A 25,476-nucleotide genomic window follows, 5' to 3' on the forward strand; every position below is an offset into this window, starting at 1 on the left:
TTGGGGTGCAAAAGTTGGATGGAAATAAATAACATTCAACAATGAACCTAATGAAGCCAAAGCACTTTGCGTGCGGTGCGATTGTCAGTGCTCAGGGGTCTGAGCACAGGAGGGACATGAGTCTCCGTCCTCAAGGAGCTCAGCATGGTGGGCATATTTTAAAACATGAAAGACCCAACGGTACAGGATGAACCTTCTAACCCTGCACCATGGCTTAACCTTCCCTCCACACCCTTCCTTCCCTCGAGATGTGTTTACAAGCTCATTGGTCAGAGCATAGAACAGGCACCGAGCTGGCAGGTAGAGACCCCAACATCTTTTTTGGGGGGTGGGGTACTGGGAATAGAACTCAGGACCTTGCACTTGCCAGGCAAGTGCTTATACGACTGAGCTATATCCCCGCCCACCCCCACATCTTTTCTTTCCCTTTTCCTGTGGTTCCAGACTCGCCCAAGCTAGGCAGGTGCTCTTCCACCAAGCCACACAGCCAGGGCCAGGTTCTGGCCATGCAGCCAGGGCCAGGGTGCCGGCCACTATTCCTCACCGCTGTGGACCTTGCCCCTTTGAGGTTTTGAAGGAGATGCAGGTTCAGTTGGACCAAAAGAATTAAAGAACAGAGAGAGACAGAGAGAGAGAGATCAAGCTTTTAAGAGCGTACAAAGGGGACGAGTGGCCAAGCTAAAGGACAGGCACTGACACGATCAGATTATAAGTTACAGAGACCATCCTGGCAGCATGTGGCAGATGGTGCCGAGAGACAGAGGTGATTACAGTGACACAGCGCCAGGTGACCTTGCACTATGCTGTCTTGCTCCAGACCCAGCCCGTGTGGAAAGGGAACGCGACGGCAGCAGGACGCTGCTGAGAGGCAAGCGTGCTTCCTAGGTGCAGCGGCCCCCGCCAGCAGCTCAGCTGCCTCCTTCGTGGCACTGGGAAGGCTAAGGCTGGAATCTAGACTCCGCAGGACAGTGCCTCCCCATCGACGGGCAATACCATCCCTGAGCGAGAAGGGGGAAATGCAAATAGAACAAATGTGCCCTGTTTATTTCCAAAACTGTATTGCCTGTGCCAAAGTAGGCAAAACAGGGAAGGAATACAAGGAATGAAAAGAAGGTGGGTACGAGGGACTCAAAGAAAACTGGCAGAGGGAGGAGAAAGCAGGAATTTGTGCAAAAGGGGGAAGGGCATTTAGAGAAAGAGAGCTTGCTCCCCAGGCCTCCTTCCCTACACATTTCAGCACTGTCTGCCCAGCAGGGGTTTCTCTAAGGCAGACGCCACAGTTTGTCCATAGTGCTAGTTTAAAATACAGGGCACTGGGCCGGGGATACAGCTCAGCGGCACAAGCGCCTGCCTGGCAAGCGCAAGGTCCTGAGTTCGATTCCCGGTACCAAAAATAAATAAATAAATAAAATAAACAGAGTTGGACCCCAAGTGAATCAGAATCAGGACTTGTGAGTCAGATAACTCTGTTAAGTACAGGAACTGAAAACGAAGTTCTCTGCTCTGAGTCAGATAGACTGAAGCTGCCATACCAGAAGTCACATTTACTGTACAAGAAAACAATGGGGGGCCAGGGATTTAGCTCAGCGGCACAGCGCCTGCCTGGCAAGCGCAAGGTCGTGAGTTCGATTCCCGGTGCCGGAAAAAAAACAAGAAAATAACGGCCGCTAACAATACAGGGAGCTGTGGTACAAGCTGTAATCCACAGAACCACATGAGAAGTTGATGATACTGGAGGGAACTAAGGATGCAATGGTGTGATCTCGATCTGCCTGGTCCTACAGTGTGAAACTAAAAATTATGTTTTCTGGGTTCTGTTATAACTATGCACAAATTCATTGCAGAACTGCCTGGAGGACACGCCCACTGGGATTGTCTACCATCCTTAGTCCCACTTCTGTGAGATGGTCCGAGGTTGTTTCACAATAACTACCTTTTTAAATTCATCTTCTTTATCATTAGTATCACCCACATTCACCACATCAGTGTCATAGTCAGTGTTCTCAGCATCTTCGGCTTCATTTCCAAAGACAACATGTTTCTGGTGTTCTACAGATAGAAAAAAAATAGGTAGCATGTATATGTTTAGTGTTAAGTCTATTCTCTATGGTCAAACTTAAGTTCCTTTTTTAAAAGCTCTTACGTAAATTTTTTTTCAAATTATATCTTTACTTTATTTTGCATTTGTTCATATAGGAGTCATCCTTGAGTTCATTTTAAATCACTCAGAATCATCATCCTACTAAGAAACACATTGTTGTTATACTGTCCTAGTATCTAGAATTAATAAAAATTTTAAGAGGTTTTTTTAAAGTTTATCGGTACATTAAGAGGATTTTACAGGGGCTGGGGATTTAGCCTAGTGGTGCAGCACCTGCCTGGCAAGTGCAAGGTCATGAGTTCGATTCCCGGTACCAGAAAATAACAAAACAACAAAAAAAAGGATTTCACATATTAGCTTTGTAAATTAGCTGGACTGCTTTCATGTTGAGTTTTCTCTCTTTCTTCCTGTCTTTCTTTCTTTCAGAGGGGGATACCAGGAATCAAACTCAGGACCTTGCACTTGCCAGGCAGGCACTGTGCCGCTGAGCTATATCCCAGCCCATGGCTGAGTTTTCTAATTTAATGAGCTGATATTTTGTAGTTGCTGCTACTTGTAGTAAAAGCTAATTGAACTAAGTGAAAATCCCAAGGAGCTAAGAAAATATGCTGTCCACACTCACCTGAGGCAGAGTCTCTCCTTCTGGCCCCTCCTGACATCGTGCCAGATGCACTGGGTAATTTGGGGCTGGACGATTCTTTGCTGTTGAGGTCTGTCCTATAGGACACTGAGTAGCATCCCTGGCCCTCCCCACTGGAAGCCAGTAGCAGCCCCCATATACACACTGTGTGACAGTCAAAAAAGTCTCTAGATGTTGCCAAATATCTCCAGGGAAGTAAAATATTCCCTCCCTCAATCCCACTGAGAACCAGTGTTCTAGGCACGATCTCTGACTTTTCCTTCTTATAATGTTGTTTACAAGGGATCTCGTGTTGACTGGAAAGTTCACCTCTCGTTCCAAACAGCTGGCCTCCCACATAGTCCCTACTTCAAGCAGGTTGGTAATTAGCTAACCAAGCTCGCCTCCAGTCAGCCGCCTACCTCACACAGAGCCCTGAGGAGGGGACGGTAGGGAGGGCAGGTATTTGGACAAACAGGGCTCATGATTGACAGATACACCTCCTTGTAACACTAACAAGTAAAACCTTCGCCTGCAAATTTCTACCTTTATCGGTTCTTAGAGTTTGAAAATAAACCTTCAAAATAAAAATTTTCTTTTCAACTTTATCCAAAGAGTCTAAGTAGCTAGGACAGAACAATCTGAGCAAAACTAAGCTAAAAATCCCAGGTTCTTAAACTGGAACTGCAATCCAGGAACCAAGGAGCAAAACACTCCCCTACTTGAAAATCATTTCTTAGCCGGGCATGGTGATGCATGCCTGTAATCCCAGTACTCAAGAAGCTGAGGCAGGAGGATCACTGGGAGTTTGAGACCAGCCTGGGCTACAAAGTGAGACCCTGTCAAAAGAAAGGAAGGAAAGAAGGAAGAAACGAAGGAAGGAAGGAATGAAGGGGGAAAGAAAGAAAGAAAGAAAGAGAGAGAGAGAAAGAGAGAAAGAACAAAAGAAAGAGAGAGCAAGGGAAAAAAAGAAAATCATTCTTAAAATCTCCTGCTCCTGATGAAGAAGAACCAAATTCAGCAGCTTATCTCTTGGGCTTGTTAGAAACCTGTGTTTACTGAAAATATTACAACGTTGGGCTTCCTTGGGGAAAAAAATGAGATTCTGAAATCAGGAGAACAGGGTTAAAATTATTTCAACCACTTTAAATAATCATGTACTTTGTCATACAGATTTTGTTTCAAGAGAAGTGGTGAAATAAGGGATTTTCTCCCTTTCCTAGTCAAGCAAACTGAACCAGGACAATGCGAGTTTTGGCAAAGGCAGAAGTTACAGTTAGGACATGAAGCTTCTTAGGCTATTCTTTAATTAAGGGGTTGATCTTTGCTTCCTTGGGAATACACTGTTCTACAAGGCCCCAATGACCTATACCCTGAGCCTCCAGAACAGGTGTACGTAGGAATGCATAGTTTATTCCATTCAGAGAAGGGTCTGGGGGGAGAAATGTCTTTAAACACAGTCTCACTCAAGTTGAGCTTTCCAAATTCATAAAAAGTACAGGTTCTACTCTTGCTGGGTTCACTGAGGCTGCGCCACAAAAAGTTCACCTAAGGAGGCTGCTGGCAAGACTGGCTTTTGTTTGACTTCAGAACATGGACTTCAAAAGGGTTCCCACTAACTCCTAAAAGACAAAAGAGCCCACCGGTCCTGACACGGTAGCAGCAATGTGATTTCCACTGAACACCACTGTTCCTCCTTGGTATCTGGAATTTTGCTACCCACTAAGCAGAAGGTGTCCACATGAGGACATATCTATACCTCTTGTAGCTCAAGCGTTAGTGAGTGAAAGTACCTGGTGATTGTTTTCCTTTGTCCCCGGTGTTCTTAACTTCATAAATTTGCTCGAATATTAATATAAGTTCTTTGACGGCTTCTTCCACATGCCTGCTCTTGTGGTTTATAATATCAGCCCATTCTTTTGTGTACGTCTATTAAAGAAAGAAATGGCTATTAATTCTGAGATACCTAAAAACTGAAAATTATTAATATGACTTTAATTTAGAAAATTGTAATGGACCTCACTTGAAAATGTCTAGAGGCCCTGGAGGCATAGCTTCTTTAGAGAGCACTTGCCCGGCATACGCACGGTCCTGTGTTTGATCCTGGCACCGCAAAGAAAAAATAAACAAGAGATAGGTGCCAGTGGTTTCACATCTGAAATTGCCAGTGGCTAAAAGCACAGCTTCTGAGGCCCAAGTAAATAAAAGAAGAAAGAAGGAAATCCTAATTCTTTGATCTGCACCTGACTAATCGTATATAGAGATTGAGACTGGAAGGATGCTGTCTAAAGTTGAAAATGAGATTTATGGTTTTACAGAAGGACAATCCAAAGTGTCGCCTTGAGATTTAAATGAGATAAAGGTTTTAAGTGAGCATGGTACTGTATGCCAGGCATCAATTTAAGAGCTTGTATATGTTCATCTACTAATTTTATTAATTAAATCACATCCTTGGGGATAATTAATATTATTGTCTCTGTTTCACAGATGTAAAAGCCCAGGCTCAGAGAAAATAAGGAATTTGCTCAGATCACACAACAGATGGCAAGAGTTAGGGTTTGAAACAACCTTTGTCTGGTTCAAAAGGCCTGAGCTTTGCCTTTCTCACTTTTTCTATTGGTCAGCAAAGGCTTTAGGAAGAAGACGAGTGCTAGTCAAATTCAAAAAAACAAAACTAGCATATAAAACTGAAGACATCTTTGAACATATCTGACAACACCTACGCAGGCAGCCAACTTGGGCCTTCAAGAGAAACATCTGTGAAGGGACCTGAGATTTTCCATGCAAACTGCTCCCCAAACAAGGTTGAGAAGGTCCCACATTCCCCACATTCTGTTCCCACATCTTCCTTCTCTGCCTACTCCATCTGCATCTGTTTCTTTTCTTTTTCTTTTTCTTTTTTTTTTTTTTTTTTTTTTGGTACCAGGAATTGAACTCAGGACCTTGCGCTTGCCAGGCAAGTGCTATGCCACTGAGCTATACCCCCGGCCTTCATCGGAATCTGAACCTACTCCTGTTTGTCTTCCGTCCAAGGGAAGCAGTGCTCCTCCTCCTACCTAAAGACACTCTCTGACCCTTTCCATCCCCACCAGCTCTTCTGGCCTGGCTTCACCATCTCTTCACCTCATCCCTTTTAAGTTACTCAGCACAGAGCTAAACACTTGCGTGGTAAGAGTCGCGGGAGCCACTTCCGTCTAGAAGGGAAGTGAGTGTCGCACAAGTGGGCACTTCGCTGATGCTCACAGACTGGAAGTGTATGTTTATAGAGACTCCCTGGGCTGGGGATTTAGCTCAGCGGCAAAGCGCCTGCCTGGCAAGCACAAGGTCATGAGTTCAATTCCTGGTACCAGAAGAAAAAAAAAAATAGACACTCCCTGCCAGGAAATCGTCTCAGAGAGGAACTGAAGTAGGACAGAGACTCTCCTGAGGACAAGAGACAGAGATTCTCAGCCCTTGATCCATGACCTGTTGCCCACCAAAGCGCAGACGTGTCTTTTTCTCTATCTTCCCTTGCTAATGGTGCGTGAACTGTACCCTCCACTTATCCTCCTGCCCTCGCGGCAAGGACCAGGTACTCTGAGATGGCAGATGGAGACTGCAGGGAGATTGTGTTTTTTGTTGGTAAGGAAAAGGTGAAAGCACATTAGACTGCGGGTAGGAGGGATCTCCCCGACAGTCCAAGGAGGAGGAGAAAGAGAGGAAGTCTGGTGGGGCACGGGGACTGGGAGGGCAAGAAGGCGCGGAATCCACGGCCCATTTGGAGGACCGGGATTTTATGAGGAGGTAGAAGTGGTCTCCATGGAACCAGAAAGAAGGAAAGATACAGAAGGAGTCAGCAATGTCACTAGGGAAAATACCCGTATGGTTTTAACTTAGAAAGCTATAAATAATACCTTCTAGTCCATCACAACCACCTTGCTAGACATTCGGAGTGTCATTCCCCATGTGCGCCCGGCCTCACTCTTCCCTGCCCTCCCGCCTGGAGCGGGAAGCTGGCCGCTGGGACTCCAGCTTCTCGGGTTTCCCTCAATGTGAGGCACCCGCAGAAGCCAGGCTAGTTGGGGGCAGAGTGGGTGAGATCTTTCTTTCCCATCCCCTCCTTGCTTTGAGCTGCACACCTCTGTTTTGCAAATATGATCTGAAACCAGCATTTGGCCCAAATTAACCTCATCCCGAAAGATCAGTGTCATGTATGTCATGTTTCCAAATCTGATTTCTGCCTGGAGCGTTACCTCGCTTGTCCTGCCTTTCAAATCATATTCTGTCCGCTACGATGACCCGCCAGATGGTAGGTTTGTAGAATCTTAAATCTCTCCAGGGCAGTGACTATGGCACATTGAATGGCAAAGGTGCTCTTCAAAATTGAGCCTCCTGCACCTTGACTTACAGCACTGAGACTCGCCTAATAATGACACTGTCTTCTGTCATGCCATTAACACAAACATCACGTTCATACTCGGTCACGCTCAGCTTATCTCCTTCCTTTGTGTGATGTGTTTCCTTTTCTATGCATATAAAAGTTTACTGACTCATGTGCTCAAAGAAAATTCTCTCCAATAGCGTGTGCTTCCCCTGCCCACTAACTTGTGTCGAAACAGTTATAAATACACACTACCAGAAGATGATTTCACTATAAGTGAGACAAAAGATAGCAAAATGGTGTAGAAATTTCCCTATTGCTCTGTACTCTGCTTGTAGATAGGTAAGGCCTGCTATGAAGCGCCTAGGGTCAAATTCTCGGAGTGGTGAGACGTAAACGGCAGGCAGGAAGTCACCCTCAGCAGGAGAATGGTCACGTCTTTGGAAAATTTCAATCGTTAAGAAAAGGTCAGTGCAACATCTGAAGGCCTCTCGCTCCTACAGAAGCATGGGACGCTGGGATGCGGGGAACAGCAGACAGGGAAAGTCCCAGGCGAGCAGTTTTGCAGCTGATCTGACAGTTAGACAGTAACCACTCCAAGCTGAAAGAGGAATTCAGAGGGTCCCTAAGGGAGGTCCCTTAGGGAGGAAGGAATGAGGCTCTAATATGATAGTGTTTTTATTTTTTTTATTTTTATTTTTTGGTTTTTCTCCTGCACCAGGAATCGAACTCACAACCTTGAGCTTGCCAGGCAGGTGCTACGCCGCTGAGCTAAATCCCCAGCCCCTGATAGTGTTTTTAAAAGAAAATACAAAACAGGAGGCAATCTGAAACACCAGGAAAAATTTAAACATTGTATAAAAAAAGAAATAGTATGTACACTATGCAGCTCTGTATTGGCTGAGATTTAAAAGGCACAGTAATATACTGCTGCTGTGTAGACTTACTGTTTACCTGAAAATAATAATGTAACTATATTAAGAAAAGGGGAAAAAAAAGAGAGAAGAAAAGGGAAGAGTGGTGAAGAATAGAATCAAGAAGCTATTTGTTAAATTTGTCAACTCAAGAAACAGTACCCTCTCCATTCCACTACGTTACTTAAATATGTAGGAGAAATAATATAATAACTAAGAGTTAAAAATGGGTCCCTTTCCTAGCACCAGACTGTGACTTCCGATGCCATTTTCACTGCTACCACTGGAAGGAGCAAGCGTTCTGGGGACCCCAGACCTGGGGCAGGAGATGAGCTTGAGATACCCAGTAGTTACAGAAAGCAAGGACATTTTCAAAGACTACTAAAATTATGCTAAAAACACAGAAGCCAGCCTCAAGGATTCCACCGGACAAAGATCAGAAACATTGAGCTCTCCAAAGAATATGACTACATGGGACTAGAGTCCTCCAAGCCCATAAAAATCCATAAATTCATAATGATGTCTTATAAAAATTAAACTCAATTATTATCTTAGAAGTTCCTAGTAGCAAGCCAACTCATCATTTTGAAAATAGTATATAAAAGGAAAACTGAAGGATTGAATCTGACTTTTCTGAACAAATGCTATTTCAGGGTAATCAACCAGTTAATGAGGGAAATCTCCTCTTTAAACAAAGACTTTAGCCATACACGCTACAATCAGAATACCGACGTTAAGCAGACTCCAGTAAAACAATGAGCGTAGGGAAGACTAACTAAAAGCTACTTAAACCTTACGTGAACACTGATTACACTTGAACTCACTGATCAATCTTAATATCTCTAAAAGAATAACTACCTGGTATTAAGGCCCTTTTGATGCAATAGGGAACACACAGGGCCCTCTACAAACTATTTGTCAGAAAAAAAGAAAAAGAAATTGAACCTGAACTGAATCAAGCCTGCAGATCTAATTATAATTTACAGGAAATTTAGTGGGCAGAGGTATACTAAATCATATTACCAGAATGCTAGCAAAAAAAAAAGTCTAGAACACAGAAAGTTCTACAGAACAAATGATTCAATTTCTTTAAAAAAAAAAAAAGGCATTAAAAGAAGATGAGAAAGGTCTTAAATAGACATTTCTGCAAAGAAAATAGACAAATGGCCAATAAGCACATGAAAAGCTGTTCAACATCAGGGGTCGTTAGGAAAATGTAAATCAAAACCACAATGAGATTTCCCTTCATATCCATTAGAATGGCTACTATCTTAACAAGGGAAAATAAAAAATGCTGGGGAAGATGTATAGAAATTGGACTCTTCATGCTTTGCTGCCAGGAATGCAAAAGGGTGCCGCCATCCTGGAAGATAGGTTGGCAGTTCCTCAAAATGTTAGATATAGAATTACGGTATAACCCAGCCATTTCACTTCTATGCACAAACCCAAAACAATTGAAATGTGGGGCTCAGACAGACAGTTACACATCAATGCTCACAGCAGTACTATTCATAATAGCCAACAAGTGCCAACAACCCAAGTGACCATCAAGGGTTAAATGGGGTTTTAAAATGCGGTCTATATGGACAGTGGGGTATTACTCAGCCAGAATGAAATGGAAAACGCTATGGTAAGTGCACCAAGCACCAAAGGGAAAATGATTTAACTTCTATGTGGTACCTAGGGCAGATAAATTCTTAGACTGAGAAAGTGGAAGGAAGTTACCAGTGGTTGAGGGGTAGAGGCATGGAGAATTTTTGTATAATAGGGGTGGAGTTTCCATTTGGGATGATGAAAAGGGTCTGTACATAGAAAATGGTGATGGTAAATGTACTCAACGCTACTAAGTTGTTTACTGAAAATGGTTAAATTGGTAAATTTTATGTCAGTACATTTACACACACACACACACACACACACACACACACACACACACACGCACAAAGTCACCAAAAAATGAATGGAGTGGGAATGATTTCTAAAAGTGAAGAAACATACAAATCAAATCCAATGCCTGAATCTGGCTGGCTCTTAGCGCAAGTAGACAAAGTCTAAAAAGACAGTCACTACTAAAGCTAAATATACTCATAACCTATCACCCAGTATTTTTACTTCTGGATTTATACCCACCAAAATTAGTGTTTAAATTCACACACAAGAATAAGGTTCCAGGATACAGCTCAGTGGCACAAGCACCTGCCTGGCAATCACAAGGTCCTGAGTTTGATTCCTGGTACCAAAAAAAAAAAAAAAAAAAAAAAGAAGAAGAATGTTCCATGTAAAACTCAGAGCTCTAAACCAAATGCCCTCAACCAAATGGATAAATTGTAATAAATTCATATAGTGAATACTATACTTACATGAGAAGGAAAAAATTAATGCAGATGAATCTCACAGATAAAATATTAAGCAAAAGAAATGAAAGACAGACTATATGCTGCTTCACTTCATTTATGTAAAGTTCAAAAACAGCCAAAATAAGCCGAGCATGGTGGCACACGCCTGTAATCCCAGCACTCGGGAGGCTGAGGCAGGAGGATCATTGCAAGTTTGAGACCAGCCTGGGCTACAAAGTGAGCTCAAGGCCAGTCTGAACTGCAGACCCTGTCTCAAAACAAACAAACAAAAAAAACAAAAACAAAAACAAAAACAAAACAGCTAAAGCATACAGAGATAGAAGTCAAATGGTAATTACTTGGGGAGCACTTCCTAGGATGGAGCACAAAGGTTTCATCTGTAGCAAAGGAAGTGTGTTATATCCTAATTTTGGAGATAGTTACAGGGCGTAACATTTGTAAACATACTGAAGGGTGCACTTAAGATATGTACATACAGGAACCTGAAATGAAAAATAAACTGAAGACATTTTTCCATAGCCAAAAAAAAAAAGACCTTGCATCCACCACAAAAGGCTAAAAGTTACTCATACCTGCTCGTTCCTATATTGCACATAACGCCAGATAAATCAGTAGGGAAAGTGGATGAGCAAGGAAAGTTAACTATCCTGGTTGAGGCTCCAGGCATAGGGAGCAAATTCTTTCCTGGGAATTTACAACCACAAGCTCACCCTCAGTATCAGTTCAGGGCTTGAGATCATACTACCTGTGCAGTTTTTGAAATTCTATGCTCCAAGACACTAATTTACTGTGAAACCCTTAAGGACTACACAGGAATAAATAGTAAGGGACAAGGTCTCCCCTAAAGCTGTCCAGAACTGCCACAAAGGGACACATGTGCATTCACTCACAACCCAAAAATATAAAAATCACAAAAAAGCAACCTCTACCCCTCTGCTAGAGTTGGCAGAAAAAGCAAAGGGCAGAATTAGACCCCTCCCTTTTCTCAGGTGGTGGAATTACGCTGTAAAATATAAAACACCCTTTAAATCTCTATATTAAAAAAGAATTAAAACATAGGATTATATAAAAAGACCTGACATATTTGAAAAAGAATAAAAAACAACTTATAGAAACAGCTAAGTAAATAGAAAACCAAAGGAAAAAGTAAAGTAAGAAAGAGTAAAAGCATATATAAATATATTGATAAATATAATAAATATAAGTAAATTAAAGTTACCAGTTTACAAAAAAATATGTTTTTCACAGTAGATTAAAAACAGAAGCCAGCTAAATGTTCTTTATGAGAGAAAATCCTAAAACAGGAGAGGCCAAAAAGGTTACAAATAATGAAATGGAAAAAGATATATCTGAAAAATAGTAACCTAAAAAAGCTGGTGTAGCCGGGGATACAGCCCAGCAGCACAAGTGCCTGCCTGGCAAGTGCAAGATCCTGAGTTCAATTCCTGTTACCCAAAATAAAAACAAACAGACAAACAAAAAAGCTGGTGTAACCTACATTAATACCTAACAAAACAGATGTAAGGATAAAAAGCTTTCTCAATAATAATAAAAAAAAAAATCAACAAACAGCCAGGAAGATACATTCATACCTCCATTCACAAATGCTTCTCTTCACAAACAATTCTGTTCTCAAACAGAAGCATTTGACAAAATTTTGCTTCCATTCACAAACTGCACATCCGGTGACAGACAACCACAGCCATCTTCCCAGTGAACACAAATGCAGCCATCTTCCCCAAAATCATAAAACAAATTAAGTTTGTGAACCGAGGGACCACTGTATTATCATTCTAAACTTGAGCACGCCCAGAATGGGATATTGAAGTTGATTGCATTGTCCTGGTTAGAGTTGAGGCTCCAAAGCTGAGAACCCATGATTTTAAGATACTGAACAGCAAAATTAAAGAAAGATAGTAGGAAGTAGGAAGATAGATCTTTCTCAAATAGGAAGCAGATTAAGAGGAGAGAGGGAGGGAAGGAGAGGAGGTGAAAAAAGGAATAAAGATGTGCTATGTACATGCACAGGCTCCACACAAGGAATATAAACATCATGTGTTGCAAATGTGTACTGTGCTAATAAACATAAAGATCCCATGCATTATGAAACAGACAGTTCTTAAAAGGCAGCAGGTGAAACAACTGTTAGCCCACTGCCCACTTTGAGGTCAGAGAGGGGAAACTTGCTCTTTGGTAGAGATTTGGTGGCGATACTGTAAAAACTTAAAAAGAACTATTTAGAGACTGCCTGGTGTCTGGTGTCCTCTAGAATTTGGGGATGGAGAAGCTGACCCATGCCTAAGTCCTGAAGTAAGAGGCTGGTAGCTACTCAAACCCTGCGGGCAAGAAAGAGTGCCCTGGAGATAAGACGCTACCCTTCCTCAGAAAGAGGGGCAGATGCACTGGCTTTCCACGGGCCACATGCTCCGCTGGGAATGAAGCCACCCTCCTCTGTCTCTAAAATTACCCCAGCAAGGTGACCCAAACCCACAGGGTGGGTGCAGCGGAAGCACAAGGCAGGGAGAAAGAAATAAATAATTTCAGTTCAAGGCACAACTTGGGTGCCTTTGAGAGACTGTGTTATGTGCTGGACCTCAAAGATTAGACAGAGTTCCTGTCTTTGTGTTTTCAAGTCAATGGAGGAGAATTCGGTATCCAAACAATTTCAGTGTAAGTGACACTGGGAAGAGGAATAGTTATCTAAGGGTTTAAAATTTCACAGTAAGATATGGGGCAGTGTGGCTGGATCGGATGGGGCCATTAAATCCCAACAGAAATTGCTGACCTCAAAATGAGCTTTTAGGGCCGGACTTAAGAAATGAGCAGCAGGTATGGAAAAGGAGAGAAAACTTCAGCAAAATCTGAACAAGAAACAAGAGCTGACAAAGCGTTAAGACTGGCTGGATAGAGGAAGTAAGGAAAGATGGTGATTCTCAGGTTCCTGAGTGACTTAAGGGAAAGTATGCTGTAGTTAAAACCATGAGAAAAACTGACAGAGCCCTGGGAGCATGCGCAGGGGAAGCTGGGAGCACGCGCGGGGGAAGCTGGGAGCACGCGTGGGGGAAGCCGGGAGCACGCGCGGGGGAAGCCGGGAGCACGCCCGGGGGAAGCTGGGAGCATGCGCAGGGGAAGCACAGCTAGGAACCACTACGGGAGCTCCCGGCAGTTCCAGCATCAGGTTGCGCCGTTAGTAAAATAGCATCTAGGGTACCACGAAGGGCCTGAACCAGTGGAGCCTGGTAAGTTTTTGGAGCTGAGGATGTCAAGAAAACTAATTTTAAAAAATGCTACTGACCCAGATGTCTACTTTTAGATTGTCAGTTCACATTTTAAGTTGATGGCTCAGGGTTATTGTGATTATAATAAATAAAATGCATACCTCGTTGAGGGTCAACATATCTTCTACTCTGGTAGCACCACTTTCAGGCAAGGAAATCAACACAGTTTTGGCTATCTCCTTCAGAACCGTATCAATATTCATTTCACACAAGTCACTGACCTGCCCACAAGGAAATACATGTAAAAGAATTCTTTTAAAACCCTCTTTTCCCCATTAGTGCTAACTTTTCGTCCAAAATGTGCTGAAGTCATAAACTAATTTAGAGAACTAAATCTGGACGTCCTGAATCAAGCATAATTTGGCGAAAATTCTGTGTTTCCTCGAAAATAAGACCTAGCCAGAAAATAAATTTCAGATGTAATTAATGGCTGGTTGTTACCATGGTGATGGTCAGTGTCATGCAGAAGATTATACTTCACTGTTCTCTTGCTCTGTGGCCACTCTGTAATGACAGCTAAGGCAAGGATAGGCTGATTGGGGCTGGCATTTTTTAATCTCTAGTTAGTCTTATTTGTGGAGAAACACAGTCCACGTTTTAGGAGCACATCTGCCAAGAAAGCTTGACATGGAACTGAAGTTTTCTTTAGCATCAACAGGTGCCATAATCTCATACGTGTTATCTCCTTTGATCCTTATTTCAGCAAATGAGACACTACTATCCTAGTTTTCTAGCTAAAGATGCCAAGGCTCAGAGGAGTAAAATAATCTAGGAAAAAACAAAGCTAATAAAAAGCACAGAATCCTACCAAGGTTTATCCAAATCCAAAGCCTCTGAGCTCATCTGTAACACTATGCCACTACAACAAACTAGCACATCTCTGAAAAGATGTGCCTGGACTGTGTATCAAATATGTCAGAAATCAACAGGCAGACTCCAATTAGCCTCATGCCTCATCTAGCTAATTTAGATGTGTTACTATTAATATTTAGGTACTTCACTCTGTCACCGTCTACAGTCTAGGATTACCTCATATTCTAAACTACAATGCCAAATTGAATCATCATCAAAAGCAAGATAATTCAGGGATTAGAGCAAGGCAATGTAGATGAAAAGACTCCAAATCAGTAAAAGAAACATAAAACATTATTTTTGAATGTAATAGTTGTTCTTTTAGTTAAAAGCCATATCCTTCAAAGACCTTCTATGTATAATCAAACTATTGCTTATAGCCTCAGTATTAATGGATGTAGCTTTTATTTTATTTTATTTTATTTTATTTTGCTTTGTCTTTTTGAGAAAGGGTCTCGCTATGCAATTCAGGGTGGCCTTCAGCTCACTTGGTAGCCCAGGTTGGTCTCAAACTCACAATGGTCCTCCTGCCTCAGCCTCCCAAGTGCTGGGATTACAGGTGTGCACCACCATGCCCAGCTTATGGATGTAGCTTTTAAAAACTGATTGATTTTACCTTCTTGAGAAGTTGATTGAACATGCCCAAGACTGATTCAACTTCTTGAAAGAAACTTTCCAGAGTTAATGATGACCATGTTAATATTGTAAGACCCTGCCTTAACACAGATTCCACCTAGAAAAAGTAAAAAGAGAACAAAAAATAAAAAGAAAACAGAAAGTAAAAAGAGAACAGCTTCCATTATGAACAGGAGCACCTGCATTTACAGAAAAGATCTTCTTTTCTTACCTGCAAATACATTTCCTTAACTACCGTTTCCTATCGTTACGCCTGATAAAGATGCCCTTTTGTTTTAAATGACCTTATCTTTGGCTGCCCAGGAAGCAGGCATGTATTTATAGAAAGCATTTATGATTTAGATTTAGTTGTTTTCCAGAGGCAACAAAACAGACAAGAAATCATTCTATAGGAAAAATCAGAGCTATAAAGTTGAACTAGACAGAGAGAAGGTCTAGGCAAAAATGGATGATCCAAAAACCATCATCTACAGAACTAGAATCTAATTTAAAATAACAGGGAGATCAGTGTAAACCTCCAGCATCACTAACCTTTTTCATTTTAGGGGTCATCAGGTTGACGAACACTGAAGGCACTTCCTGACATAAATCATCATAATACTGCAGAAGACCCTGCAAAAAAGTCAAAACGGCATATTTTACTTGCGTTTACTTTAAAGCAATGGTCACCTTCTGATTCACACCAGGAAGATTTCATTATACCTCTTTCCTCAGAGTCTTGCTGTCTTGGTTATTTTTCTCTCATTGCTGGGACAAAATACCCAACACCCAAAATGAAGGAAGGAAAGGTTTAGTTCACAGTTTGCGGAGGTTTCAGTCCATACTTGGCTGGCTCCACGGCAGAGTGGCACATGACACAGGGCTACAGTTCATGGCCACAGAAGACAGCAAAAGCAGTAAAAGCACAAGGGAGGAATGGCGGGAAGCAGCCTCCTCCTCTCCCTTACATATGCAAACTATCAGCCCCAGGGCAGTGTAGCTCTCACACGCATAATCCCAGCCTTGGACCATGGATCAATCAAAAATCTATAAGCCCACACCATGACTGCATGAGGATTTGCGGGGAGGTGCAGACACAAACCACAACACTTGCCATCCCAGAGTCTGCCCATTTAAACTGAGTTGAAATAATGCACTATTTTACCCTGTGATGTGAAAGAATCATTTCTGTTCACATCACTTTATAGACATCCCACTCTCTTAATTTATATATTATTAGTGCCCTAAAATTAAATACACTATAAAAACTTTATGCACCTAATCTATAAAGTTATAAATCTTCTACGTCATCACTCTTTATCTGGACAAGTCTGACTTCTGATACTCTTCTCACTTCCTATTTTCCCTTACCAATCTTTTGTTTGCAAGTCAGTATTATAACTCTGTCAAGAATCAGCCTGGTAACAAATCTTCCCTCGGTGTCAGCACACCTGCAGGGATATATCTTTCTTGTACCAGAAAAAAGAAAAAAAAAAAAAAACTCCTTCAAAGATAATCAGAAAGCATCATCTGTCTTACCTGTAAATACAGTTTGTCTGCTTTCAATTTACTTTCCAACTTCAGCAATCTCTTTGCCTGTTCTGGGACATCCAACTTCATCTTTATCATGCACTTAGTTTCCCGCACAATTTCCAAAATTTTGGGATCAAAATTAACCAGCAGCTTTCCTGTTTCTGGATGTCGCACAAAAAGTGTGGCTTGTAAAGCTACAAATAAATGATTATTGACGTTACTTGTCCTGGATTTCCTTTCTGCTTCCAGCTCTGTTTACGTGGCTGCCGTCTCCACCGAACTACTAACTTCTGAAGGGCAGAACAACAGCTTTGGATGTTCCCACTGAGAAGGCGCAGGACCTGGCATGTACTCAGCAGTCAAAACTTGGATCAAAGAGGCAGTGTTTGCAGAGCCACAGAATCAGAGCCAGAGAGATAAAATTTGATGAAGAATGGATAGTCCTCTTATTTTTATGGATTATCACTTAACCACTGAGAGTCAGAAGATGGACAGATCTACAAAGCTAAAACACCTCAGAGATTTCAAACTCTCTTCCACCCTGATGTCAAACTGGCTTCTCTAAAGTTTACCTGAATTAAAGCTGTATTTTTAATTTCTGATACTTAAGATCAGTATCAGTAAGAAATATCTGTTAAACAACATTGAATTGCAAACTCTTAGAATGTAGAGGATTTTTTGTACTACTGTTCAGGTGCATATCATCCACATAAACAGGTATTTTCAGAGACGTTTCTTATTAGGAATTGAAAAATATATCCCCGAACAGTTCTTGCTGGGTAGCCTTAGATTATTTGTTATCCTAACATGAATTACTTCTAGATGCATAATAATAAAACATGTATAGACTTGAATGTGTGTGTTCAAATTACATGCTATTTTAACAAACACTACTAACATGAGAATTTCATGATGACCACAGAATCTTTCCAGCCTCACATTACCTCGTAGAATGTGGCAACATCAAATTTCTAGCAAAATAAATTGGTCCCAATATCCCTTTGAAGTTAGCTTTTACTCACTAGATAAAATGAGATGTGATAGGGTCTTATGGGTGCAAGTGACATGAGCATTTCAACTAAGAATTTTGTCCAAATAACTTGGAATCTTTTTAGAATTGGGTTAGAGAACATTTGTCCTCCCAAGTAAATTCCAAAATGTTTGAATATTATTTAATGAAACTGTTTTCCTTAAGACTGTGCTGAGCTTGTCAAAAAGACAAAAAGTTCAGCAGCATGACGAAGACAAACCAACAGCAACAACCAGGAAGCCTGCTCCAGGACTGAGAGCATTTCATTCCATGTGAGTTGCCAAAGGCTCGTATGTATATGTAATAGTTGCCCAAGATTAGTACAATAATTGTGGGTCACAAACATATACCAAGAAAAAACTATAATGCAACCAAAGAAGGCCGATATGAGGCTCCCAATTATTATTCCAAGTTTCAGTATTTACATAGAGTCACATCAACAGAGCAGCAGGAAGCCTTCCACAGCAATCAATCTCCCACAGCTTGGGCTCACAAGAAAAAACTTTATATATTGTTAGTCCTGTATGTGACCGCTTCCCCTAGGTACCACCCCACTGCAATGAGCTACTGGACCTAACAGGTGTCAATCAATGTTCTCAGGGGAATAAACTCCCCAGAAACCTGACATAATTGTCACTTATCAAGATTGTCTGATCTCAGCCAGATGTGATGGCATGTGGCTGTAATCTCAGCACTCTGAGAGGCTCAGGCAGAAGGATCACAAGTTCAAGCCCAGCCTGGGTACTTTAATGACTTAGCAAGACTTGTCTCAAAAAAAAAAAAAGTTCAGTGCAAAAACCCTGGGTTCAATGCCCAGTACTACCAAAAAATATATATACATATACATATACATATAGACGATAGAGATAGAGATATATAGATATATATAAAATGATTGTTTGATCTCTACTTATTGGGTGTTATAAAGATATTCAAAGATATCATACAGTATGTCTGGCACCAATCTTGGCATTGTTAGAAGCAGAACAGTCTAAGAGTTAAGAGAACAGACTTCGGAGACAAACTATCTGAATTCTGGCTCTGTCATTTACTAGTATGAGGGCAGGTCACTTAATTGCTCAGTCCCTCCGTTTCCACCTCTGTATCACACGGACGGTAATAATTCCTCATAAGGTTGCTTATCAGGATTAGAGATTTGCGTACACAGTGTTTAGACAAACCTGGCACATGATAAGCACGGGGTAAGTATTAGTATTGACCATTATTTAAAGGACAGCAGATGAAACAGAGAGAGAGAATCCTCACATTGTGCAGGGGAGATAAGGCAAACACCTAAAGCAGTTAAGTGTCATGAGCAGGAACTGCACATAAAATGTGTGGAGGATTCTGGAGAAGGGAGACATTCTTCTCTGCCAGAAAGAATAGGAGCGGGTTTTATGGAATAGGTGTCTGTCTGTTGAGCTTATTTTTGAGTATGTGCAATTGAAAGGAAAGGCACGGATGCCAGAAAAGCCAGCACATAGAAAAGTGCAGCACAGCGAAGAAGCAAAACAGTACTTTCGATGGTAAAAATTCCTTTTTGCCTTTTTCCATAGTGTGCGCTTTAAGCTAATCTTGATGCTCTTTGAGAATGCTTCAGGCTTTCATTGCAGTCCACACTCTCCTCCGGTACCACGCTCCCCGGATACGGCTGGCCTTTTAACGCTGGTTTATTAACGGCCTAGCTATGGTGCCAGCTGGGGGCAACACCTTGCGGCGCTTGGGAATCAATGCTCGGTCCGGTCCATGAATGCTTTGTTCTCAGCAGCTAAACTATATTAGTTTTGGAGTCAAGAAGCAAAAAGAGAAAGGGCCCCTCCCAGCATCTCTCTCGGCAACCCGCCCCAGATGTGCTCCCTGGGCCCGCGGCACCGGGCTCTGCTGAAGTGGAGATCCTGGCTTCGTAGAAAAAGCTAGAGGCTGAGCTGACCAACAGTTGAGTCCACATGAAAGTCACATCCCAGAGGATGCCAGACGCGATGGGACCCCCGCCTCCGCTGAACTCTATCCACACGGCCCCGCCCCCGAGAGTCAATCCTATCGCTACTAAGTCACTGCAGCTCAAAACCGAAATTAAATTCAGTTATGGGGGAAAAAGAGAAAGAAGAAAAAGAGGAAGTAAAAGAGGGAAGGTAGCTGTAATTCTTTCTCCCCTGACTGATGCTGAAACTACAACATAATAAAAGCTAAATATGAGGGGCTAGGGATTTAGCTCAGCAGCACAGCGCCTGCCTGGCAAGTGCAAGGTCATGAGTTCGATTCCCGGTACCGGAGAAAAACCGAAAAAAAAAAAAAAAAAAAGAAGCTAAATATGAAAACCTTCATAAACCTATGGAGAAATATCTATTGAGATATTTTTACTTTAAATTTTCTCTCTCCAAGGAAAAGTCGTAGTTTACAGTCATGACAATCTTTACTCATAAAATCTGAATATTAACAGTTATAAACAAATAGTGGCACAGCGCCTGCCTGACAAGCACAAGGTCGTGAGTTTGATTCCCAGTACTGGAAAAGCAAAAAAAGAAAATAAATAAATAAATAAATAAACCATTGTGTCATCCCTAAATTTAAATTTTAACTAGCTTGAGGTTACGTGAAAGGGATGTATCAGCCCCCAGCGTGAGCCCCACGGCACGATTTTATACACACCGTACTGTAGCTGCGAAATCTCTCTGACCCAGGCCATATGGTAGACCACCTCAAATTCCACCAGCACGTAAGAGATTCTGTTATACTGACGGATGACAGCTTTACCTTCTGCACTTGACAAAATTTCTGAGTTTTTCTGTTTTTCAAGGAAAAAAAAAAAAAACCAGAAAAAAATGTATTTTAAGAGGGTACAGGCTATTTTCATAGACTTCAAAATGGCATCCATTGGTCATGCTACCAACTTACATTTTTATTTATTTATTTTTGGTATCAGAAATTGAACTCAGGGCCTTGAGCTTGCCAGGTAGGCGCTTGTGCCACTGAGCTATATCCCCAGCCCAACTTAGATTTTTGCCTCAGAGTAAAATGGAGATGGGGAAGGCTACAAAAGCTACAGATGAGAGTAGGGAAACACTAACACCAGAGATAGAACACTGGAAAGGGAAAGAAAGGTTTAGAGCAAGAGGCTGCTGGCCTTACAGCCAGCCCGACATTAGGCTAGGCCCTCCCGATTTTTCTGGAGAAGATAAAATTGATTGATTTTCTTTGATTATCCATATCAAAGGCCATGCCTAAATTCCAGTGTTAAAAAAAAAACCTCTATACAATTAAAAGCCAACTTTCCTTGCATAAAATGAAAGATTTGGGTTTCAATTCATTTACATCAGGGCAATTTCTACCATGCCATTATGGCAATTCAGTCCCCACCTTGGCCTCTGTCTAAAGCCAGGGTTTCTTCTTTTTCTTTGTTTTTTTTTTATCTTTTTTTTTTTTTTTTTTTTTTTTTTTTTTTTTTTTTTTTTTGTCTTTTTCAGACAAGGTCTCACTATGCAGTTCAGGCTGCCCTTGAGCTCACCTTGTAACCTAGGTTGGCCTTGAATTTGCTCTGATGCTCCTGCCTTAACCTCATGAGTGCTTGGATTACAAGTGTGCGCTACCACACCCGGCTTTTTCTTTTTCTTTTAAATGTTCAGAACAGTGAAATAAATGCTAATAGTCAAACACAAACTGAATATATAATAATGCCCTAATGTTAAAATTACTTGCAGGACACCACCTTGCGCTTATTCTGTTCTATGTTCAGGCATAAGCACAACATCAAGAGAACCAAGTCTATTCAGCTTCTCTGCCTCTCTCTTAAAAACAAAACTAAACAAAGAAAAGATAAAACAGCAGCCTCAAAATGGCAACAGGACCTATGACTACCCTGATTTTCAGAACTCTAATAATCTGAAAGATGTAAAGAATGAACAGATCCTGTTATCTTTCTAAGTCTCAGTTCTTTGTACAGGGATACACTCGCTGTATTTCCACTTTCATTAAATACATATCAGCGCCCTGTCAACACACAGGAGGAGTAAGCTTCACAGCTCGGCCTGTACTTTGTTGTATTTTCAAAACTTTTTAAAAGACTTTATTAAGTGTCTTGCGTTGTTAAAAGTCATAACATTGTAAGATACAACAACTCTGAGATAACTGCAATTGTACTACCTTATTTGTTAAACATGAACGAATTTATTCAGTCTCTTTCCAGTGTATTTACAAGCTAAATTTTCCTTGCCCAGTAAAATTGGCTCTAACTACTTTAGTGGGCACAAATCTTACAGAATAACCATATTTGTGATATAATGATGTATCATACCCACCATAATCCACACATTAAAACTTTAATCATTGGCTTACAAAGAAGTAGTCGATGGGCTCACTTATCCGGCGATAGAGCTGCCTCACCCACAGGATCTTCCCCGCTATAGGGGGCATATTGCGTGCAAGAGGGGGATCATCTTTTTGAGAATGATAGAGCTGTAATTAAAAATATAATGTTCATGTTTGAATTTGATACAATAGAGAAGGCAAAAAAATTTTTTGTAAGTTATCATTATTTACACATTGTATATGCAAGAGGCAGTCCATAAATATGTTAATGAGCTTCAGGGATGATAACTGGAGGCTCAGGAACATTTGTCGTATCACATGAATTTTTTTCTGCTCTTACCCTGAATTTTAAGGAAGTATTCAAAAGAAGAAGTAGATAGCTACTTTATACCTGTGTTACGGTTTGTGTCTAGATGCTCCCTCAAAATCTCATGTAGGCTTGGGGCGGGCTTCTAGAATTTGTGATTGATTCACAGTCCAGTGCTGGGATTATGGATGTGAGTGCTGCACCCGCCCTGGGGTTGGGAGCCTGCATACAGTATAAGGGTGGGAAAGAGGCTGCTCTCTTGCTCCTCCCTTTTTGCTCTTGTTGCTTTTGCTGTCTTCCACCATGAATTATTCCCGGCCATGTGCCACTCTGCCTTAGAGCCAGCTGATTATGGACTGAAACCTCTACAAACTGTGAGCTAAATAAACTTTTCCTTCCTTAATTTTGGGTGTCAGGTATGTTGTCTCAGCAATGAGAGAAAAGTAACTAACACATACCTGTCATCACATTCTCTAGCATTTATGTTTCTATATGTAAAAATACTAACTTAATTGGGTTTTTTTATACATATACCTGAATACTGAGTGTGTTGATTACTTTTATCTCACTGCTGATACAAAATACCTGATGCTCCAAATGAAGGAAGGAAAGGTTTATTTAGCTTATACTTTGTGGAGGTTTCAGTCCACATTTGGCTGGCTCCAAGGTAGAGTGGCACATGGCAGAGGGCAACAGTTCATTGTGGTGGAAAACAGCAAAAGCAACAAGAGCAAAAGGGAGGAGCAGCAGCTGGAAGAGCAAGCCTCTTTCCCTCCCTTACAATATCTGCAAGCTACCTGCCCCAAGGTGTGTGTCGCACTCACACCCATAATCCCAGCGTTGGACCATGGATCAGTCATAAACTCTAGCTGCCCACCCCATGATTGCATGAGGCTTTGAGGGGACATTCAGACACAAACTATACTACTGAGATAAAAAGACAGTTCTTAAGAGCAAAAAGGTGTTGAGACACACCATGTCAGCATATTCCTACATTTAGAGCAGAGCCTCAAAGGTCATGATCAGGGACAGGACCATTCTGAAAAGCTTGGTAGAAAAATGACAGCAAAAAGTCTCAGATTTTTTTCCTTTTGCACTAATGTACTATAAACATGATGCTTACCTTCTTAGTAGCTTCAAGTTCAGCCACATAATATTGGAGAATTCGCTCAATTGTGTGGTTGATTTCTAATTGAAGACATGGAATGTTCAGCTTCTGAAATCTAAAAGCAATTGAAGATAAATAACTAAAAAGGAAAAGATAAACATACCTAAGAATTGCTAGAGTACTAAATATTCATTCATTTGACAATACTCATCTCAGGCCTCCTGCACAGTCCTAGGATATATAGTGATAGATGAGGCATGTGCACCCTAGCGTTCCTGGAGCCTATTGTTATTGTGGTGGATTGACATCTGGTGATTAACCTGTAACACCCAGCCAAATTGAACCAGTGTGGTGCTGAGTGTGGGAGGCCCACCTGAGGATTGTTGCCAGCAGCATAAGAGGCAGAACTGTAGAGGAAAAAGTGGAGAGGCTATAGGGAGCTGTTGGTTCTCTTGGAGGAGCTTGTCATGCTGGCTTTCCTGATGAACTCACTTGTTCTCGTCAGAGGAGATCGGGACTTAGTTGTCCCTGAGAATGGCTCTAGTTCACTTTTGGGGAGCTCTGGCCCTCACTTTGAACATTGCTTCCTGGCACTGGAGGGGAAGAAGGTGCGCTGCTCAGTCTCCAGGAGAAGATTGTCATGCTGGCTTTCCTGATAGGAGCCTGGCTGTTCTCATCACTGGAGGAGCTCGGGACCTCACTGGCACTGAGGATGACTGTGGTACCTTTCTGGGGAGCTTTGGTTCTTACTTTGAGCATTGCTTCCTGGCTCCAGTTCAGATCCCTCAGCCTGCTAGCACAGATCTTCATCCTGCTGGCACAGACTTTCTAGCTTCTACCACTGACCTTAGGGCCTTCCTAGCTCAGATCCATGAGCATGAGGCATTGTCATGGGCTCTTGGCTGCCAGTTGGACTCATGGGAGGCACTGTCATAGGCTCTAGGTCTTCAGCTAGATTCATATAGGACATTACTGTGGGATCCAGCCCCTCAGCTGGATTGTTTGGTCTTTAGTGTGTGGACAGATTTCCTGCACTCTTTTTATATATGACTCTTTGGGTGACCATTATAAAATAATCTTATAATTAAGTATCTTGTATTGTTTCCCCTTGCAAAACTCCAAACTACCACAGTTATCTTATGGGAAAGGCAAGTATTAGTTAAGAGTTACATAGATAATTACTTAAATATGCTGGAAATGCATGTAGCAGGGGAACCCAGCCAAGTCTGAGGAGACAAGAAATTGTGACAGTTAAAATTGAATTATTAGACTCTCCCAGCCACTGCGCACCCTGTGCCAAGTAAGCTCTGGGAGCTGCTGGACCCACAGTTTGAGTCCGTGCTTCGCTCACACTGCTACGGTTCCCAGCTGAAACTCGGGGAGAGACAGGTATTTCCCATCTACTTCCTGAGAGCAGAGCGAGTGACCCAGAACCCCGGCACCATTACAGACTGAGTGTCTCCCCTCCCTGCACCTGCAGCAGAGAGGAGGTCCTCACTCAGAAGGCCCAGAGACTTCTTTGGCTGGGGACGAGGTGTGTAGACTCTCCCAGCCCCCTTGCACCCTGCGCCGAGTGAGCGAGTGCTCTGGGAGCTGCTGGACCCATGGTTCGAGTCTGAGCTTTACCTTTGTCTGGACCCCCTAGCGAGTCAAAGGCACAGGAAGTCTGTGACTGCTACCCATCCGGGCTGCATCTGGTTCCTGTATGTGTCCTGAACTGACTGGAGACACAGAATCAGGTGGTTCACAAACTGTAGACCCTGGAGTTTGTGTCTGGATTATGCCTGTACCCTGAACTGCCTGGGGACATAGGTCCACTGGACTGGGATTGTCACACCAGTGCAACTTGAATCTGGGTTGTACACATGCCCTGAACTGCAAGGGGATGCTGGATCAGACGGTCAGCCATCAGCTGACACCAGTGCCCATGTCTGAGAATGGGGATAACTAGATACAAATCAAAAACTGCCAGAAAACCCAAGAATAAGTAGCGCTTCTCAGAGGTCACTCAGGGGCAAAACTGGCCAACAGGAAAACTAGGGACACTAGTGGTCTTGGCTGAGCAGCTACTGAAGAGGGAAACTGAGCTTTCTGCAT

At 42.1% G+C, this 25,476-nt stretch overlaps 1 protein-coding gene and 1 long non-coding RNA gene across 5 annotated transcripts in view; one reads left to right on the forward strand and one right to left on the reverse strand.

Moving 5' to 3' along the window:
- Dnah8 (dynein, axonemal, heavy chain 8) overlaps positions 1 to 25,476 on the reverse strand; it is a 280,486-nt gene that overhangs the window by 197,833 nt on the left and 57,177 nt on the right. For all 4 annotated transcript variants that reach the window (XM_005389606.2, XM_005389605.2, XM_005389608.2 and 1 more), the window contains exons 15-23: positions 23,395 to 23,494; positions 21,992 to 22,111; positions 20,309 to 20,444; positions 16,636 to 16,823; positions 15,649 to 15,729; positions 15,098 to 15,214; positions 13,731 to 13,850; positions 4,514 to 4,649; positions 1,934 to 2,049 (exon numbers count right to left, since the gene is read on the reverse strand). In XM_005389606.2, coding sequence (XP_005389663.1) covers positions 1,934 to 2,049; positions 4,514 to 4,649; positions 13,731 to 13,850; positions 15,098 to 15,214; positions 15,649 to 15,729; positions 16,636 to 16,823; positions 20,309 to 20,444; positions 21,992 to 22,111; positions 23,395 to 23,494 — 1,114 coding nt within the window. The remainder of the gene's footprint in view (positions 1 to 1,933; positions 2,050 to 4,513; positions 4,650 to 13,730; positions 13,851 to 15,097; positions 15,215 to 15,648; positions 15,730 to 16,635; positions 16,824 to 20,308; positions 20,445 to 21,991; positions 22,112 to 23,394; positions 23,495 to 25,476) is intronic.
- On the forward strand, positions 13,423 to 17,483 carry LOC102013334. Its single transcript, XR_261851.1, has 2 exons — positions 13,423 to 13,590; positions 16,879 to 17,483. It is a non-coding gene; the product is annotated as an uncharacterized LOC102013334 (long non-coding RNA).

Source organism: Chinchilla lanigera, unplaced genomic scaffold, assembly GCF_000276665.1.
Source record: "Chinchilla lanigera isolate Chin_1 unplaced genomic scaffold, ChiLan1.0 scaffold00036, whole genome shotgun sequence".
In the NCBI taxonomy this organism is placed as follows: Eukaryota; Metazoa; Chordata; class Mammalia; order Rodentia; family Chinchillidae; genus Chinchilla; species Chinchilla lanigera.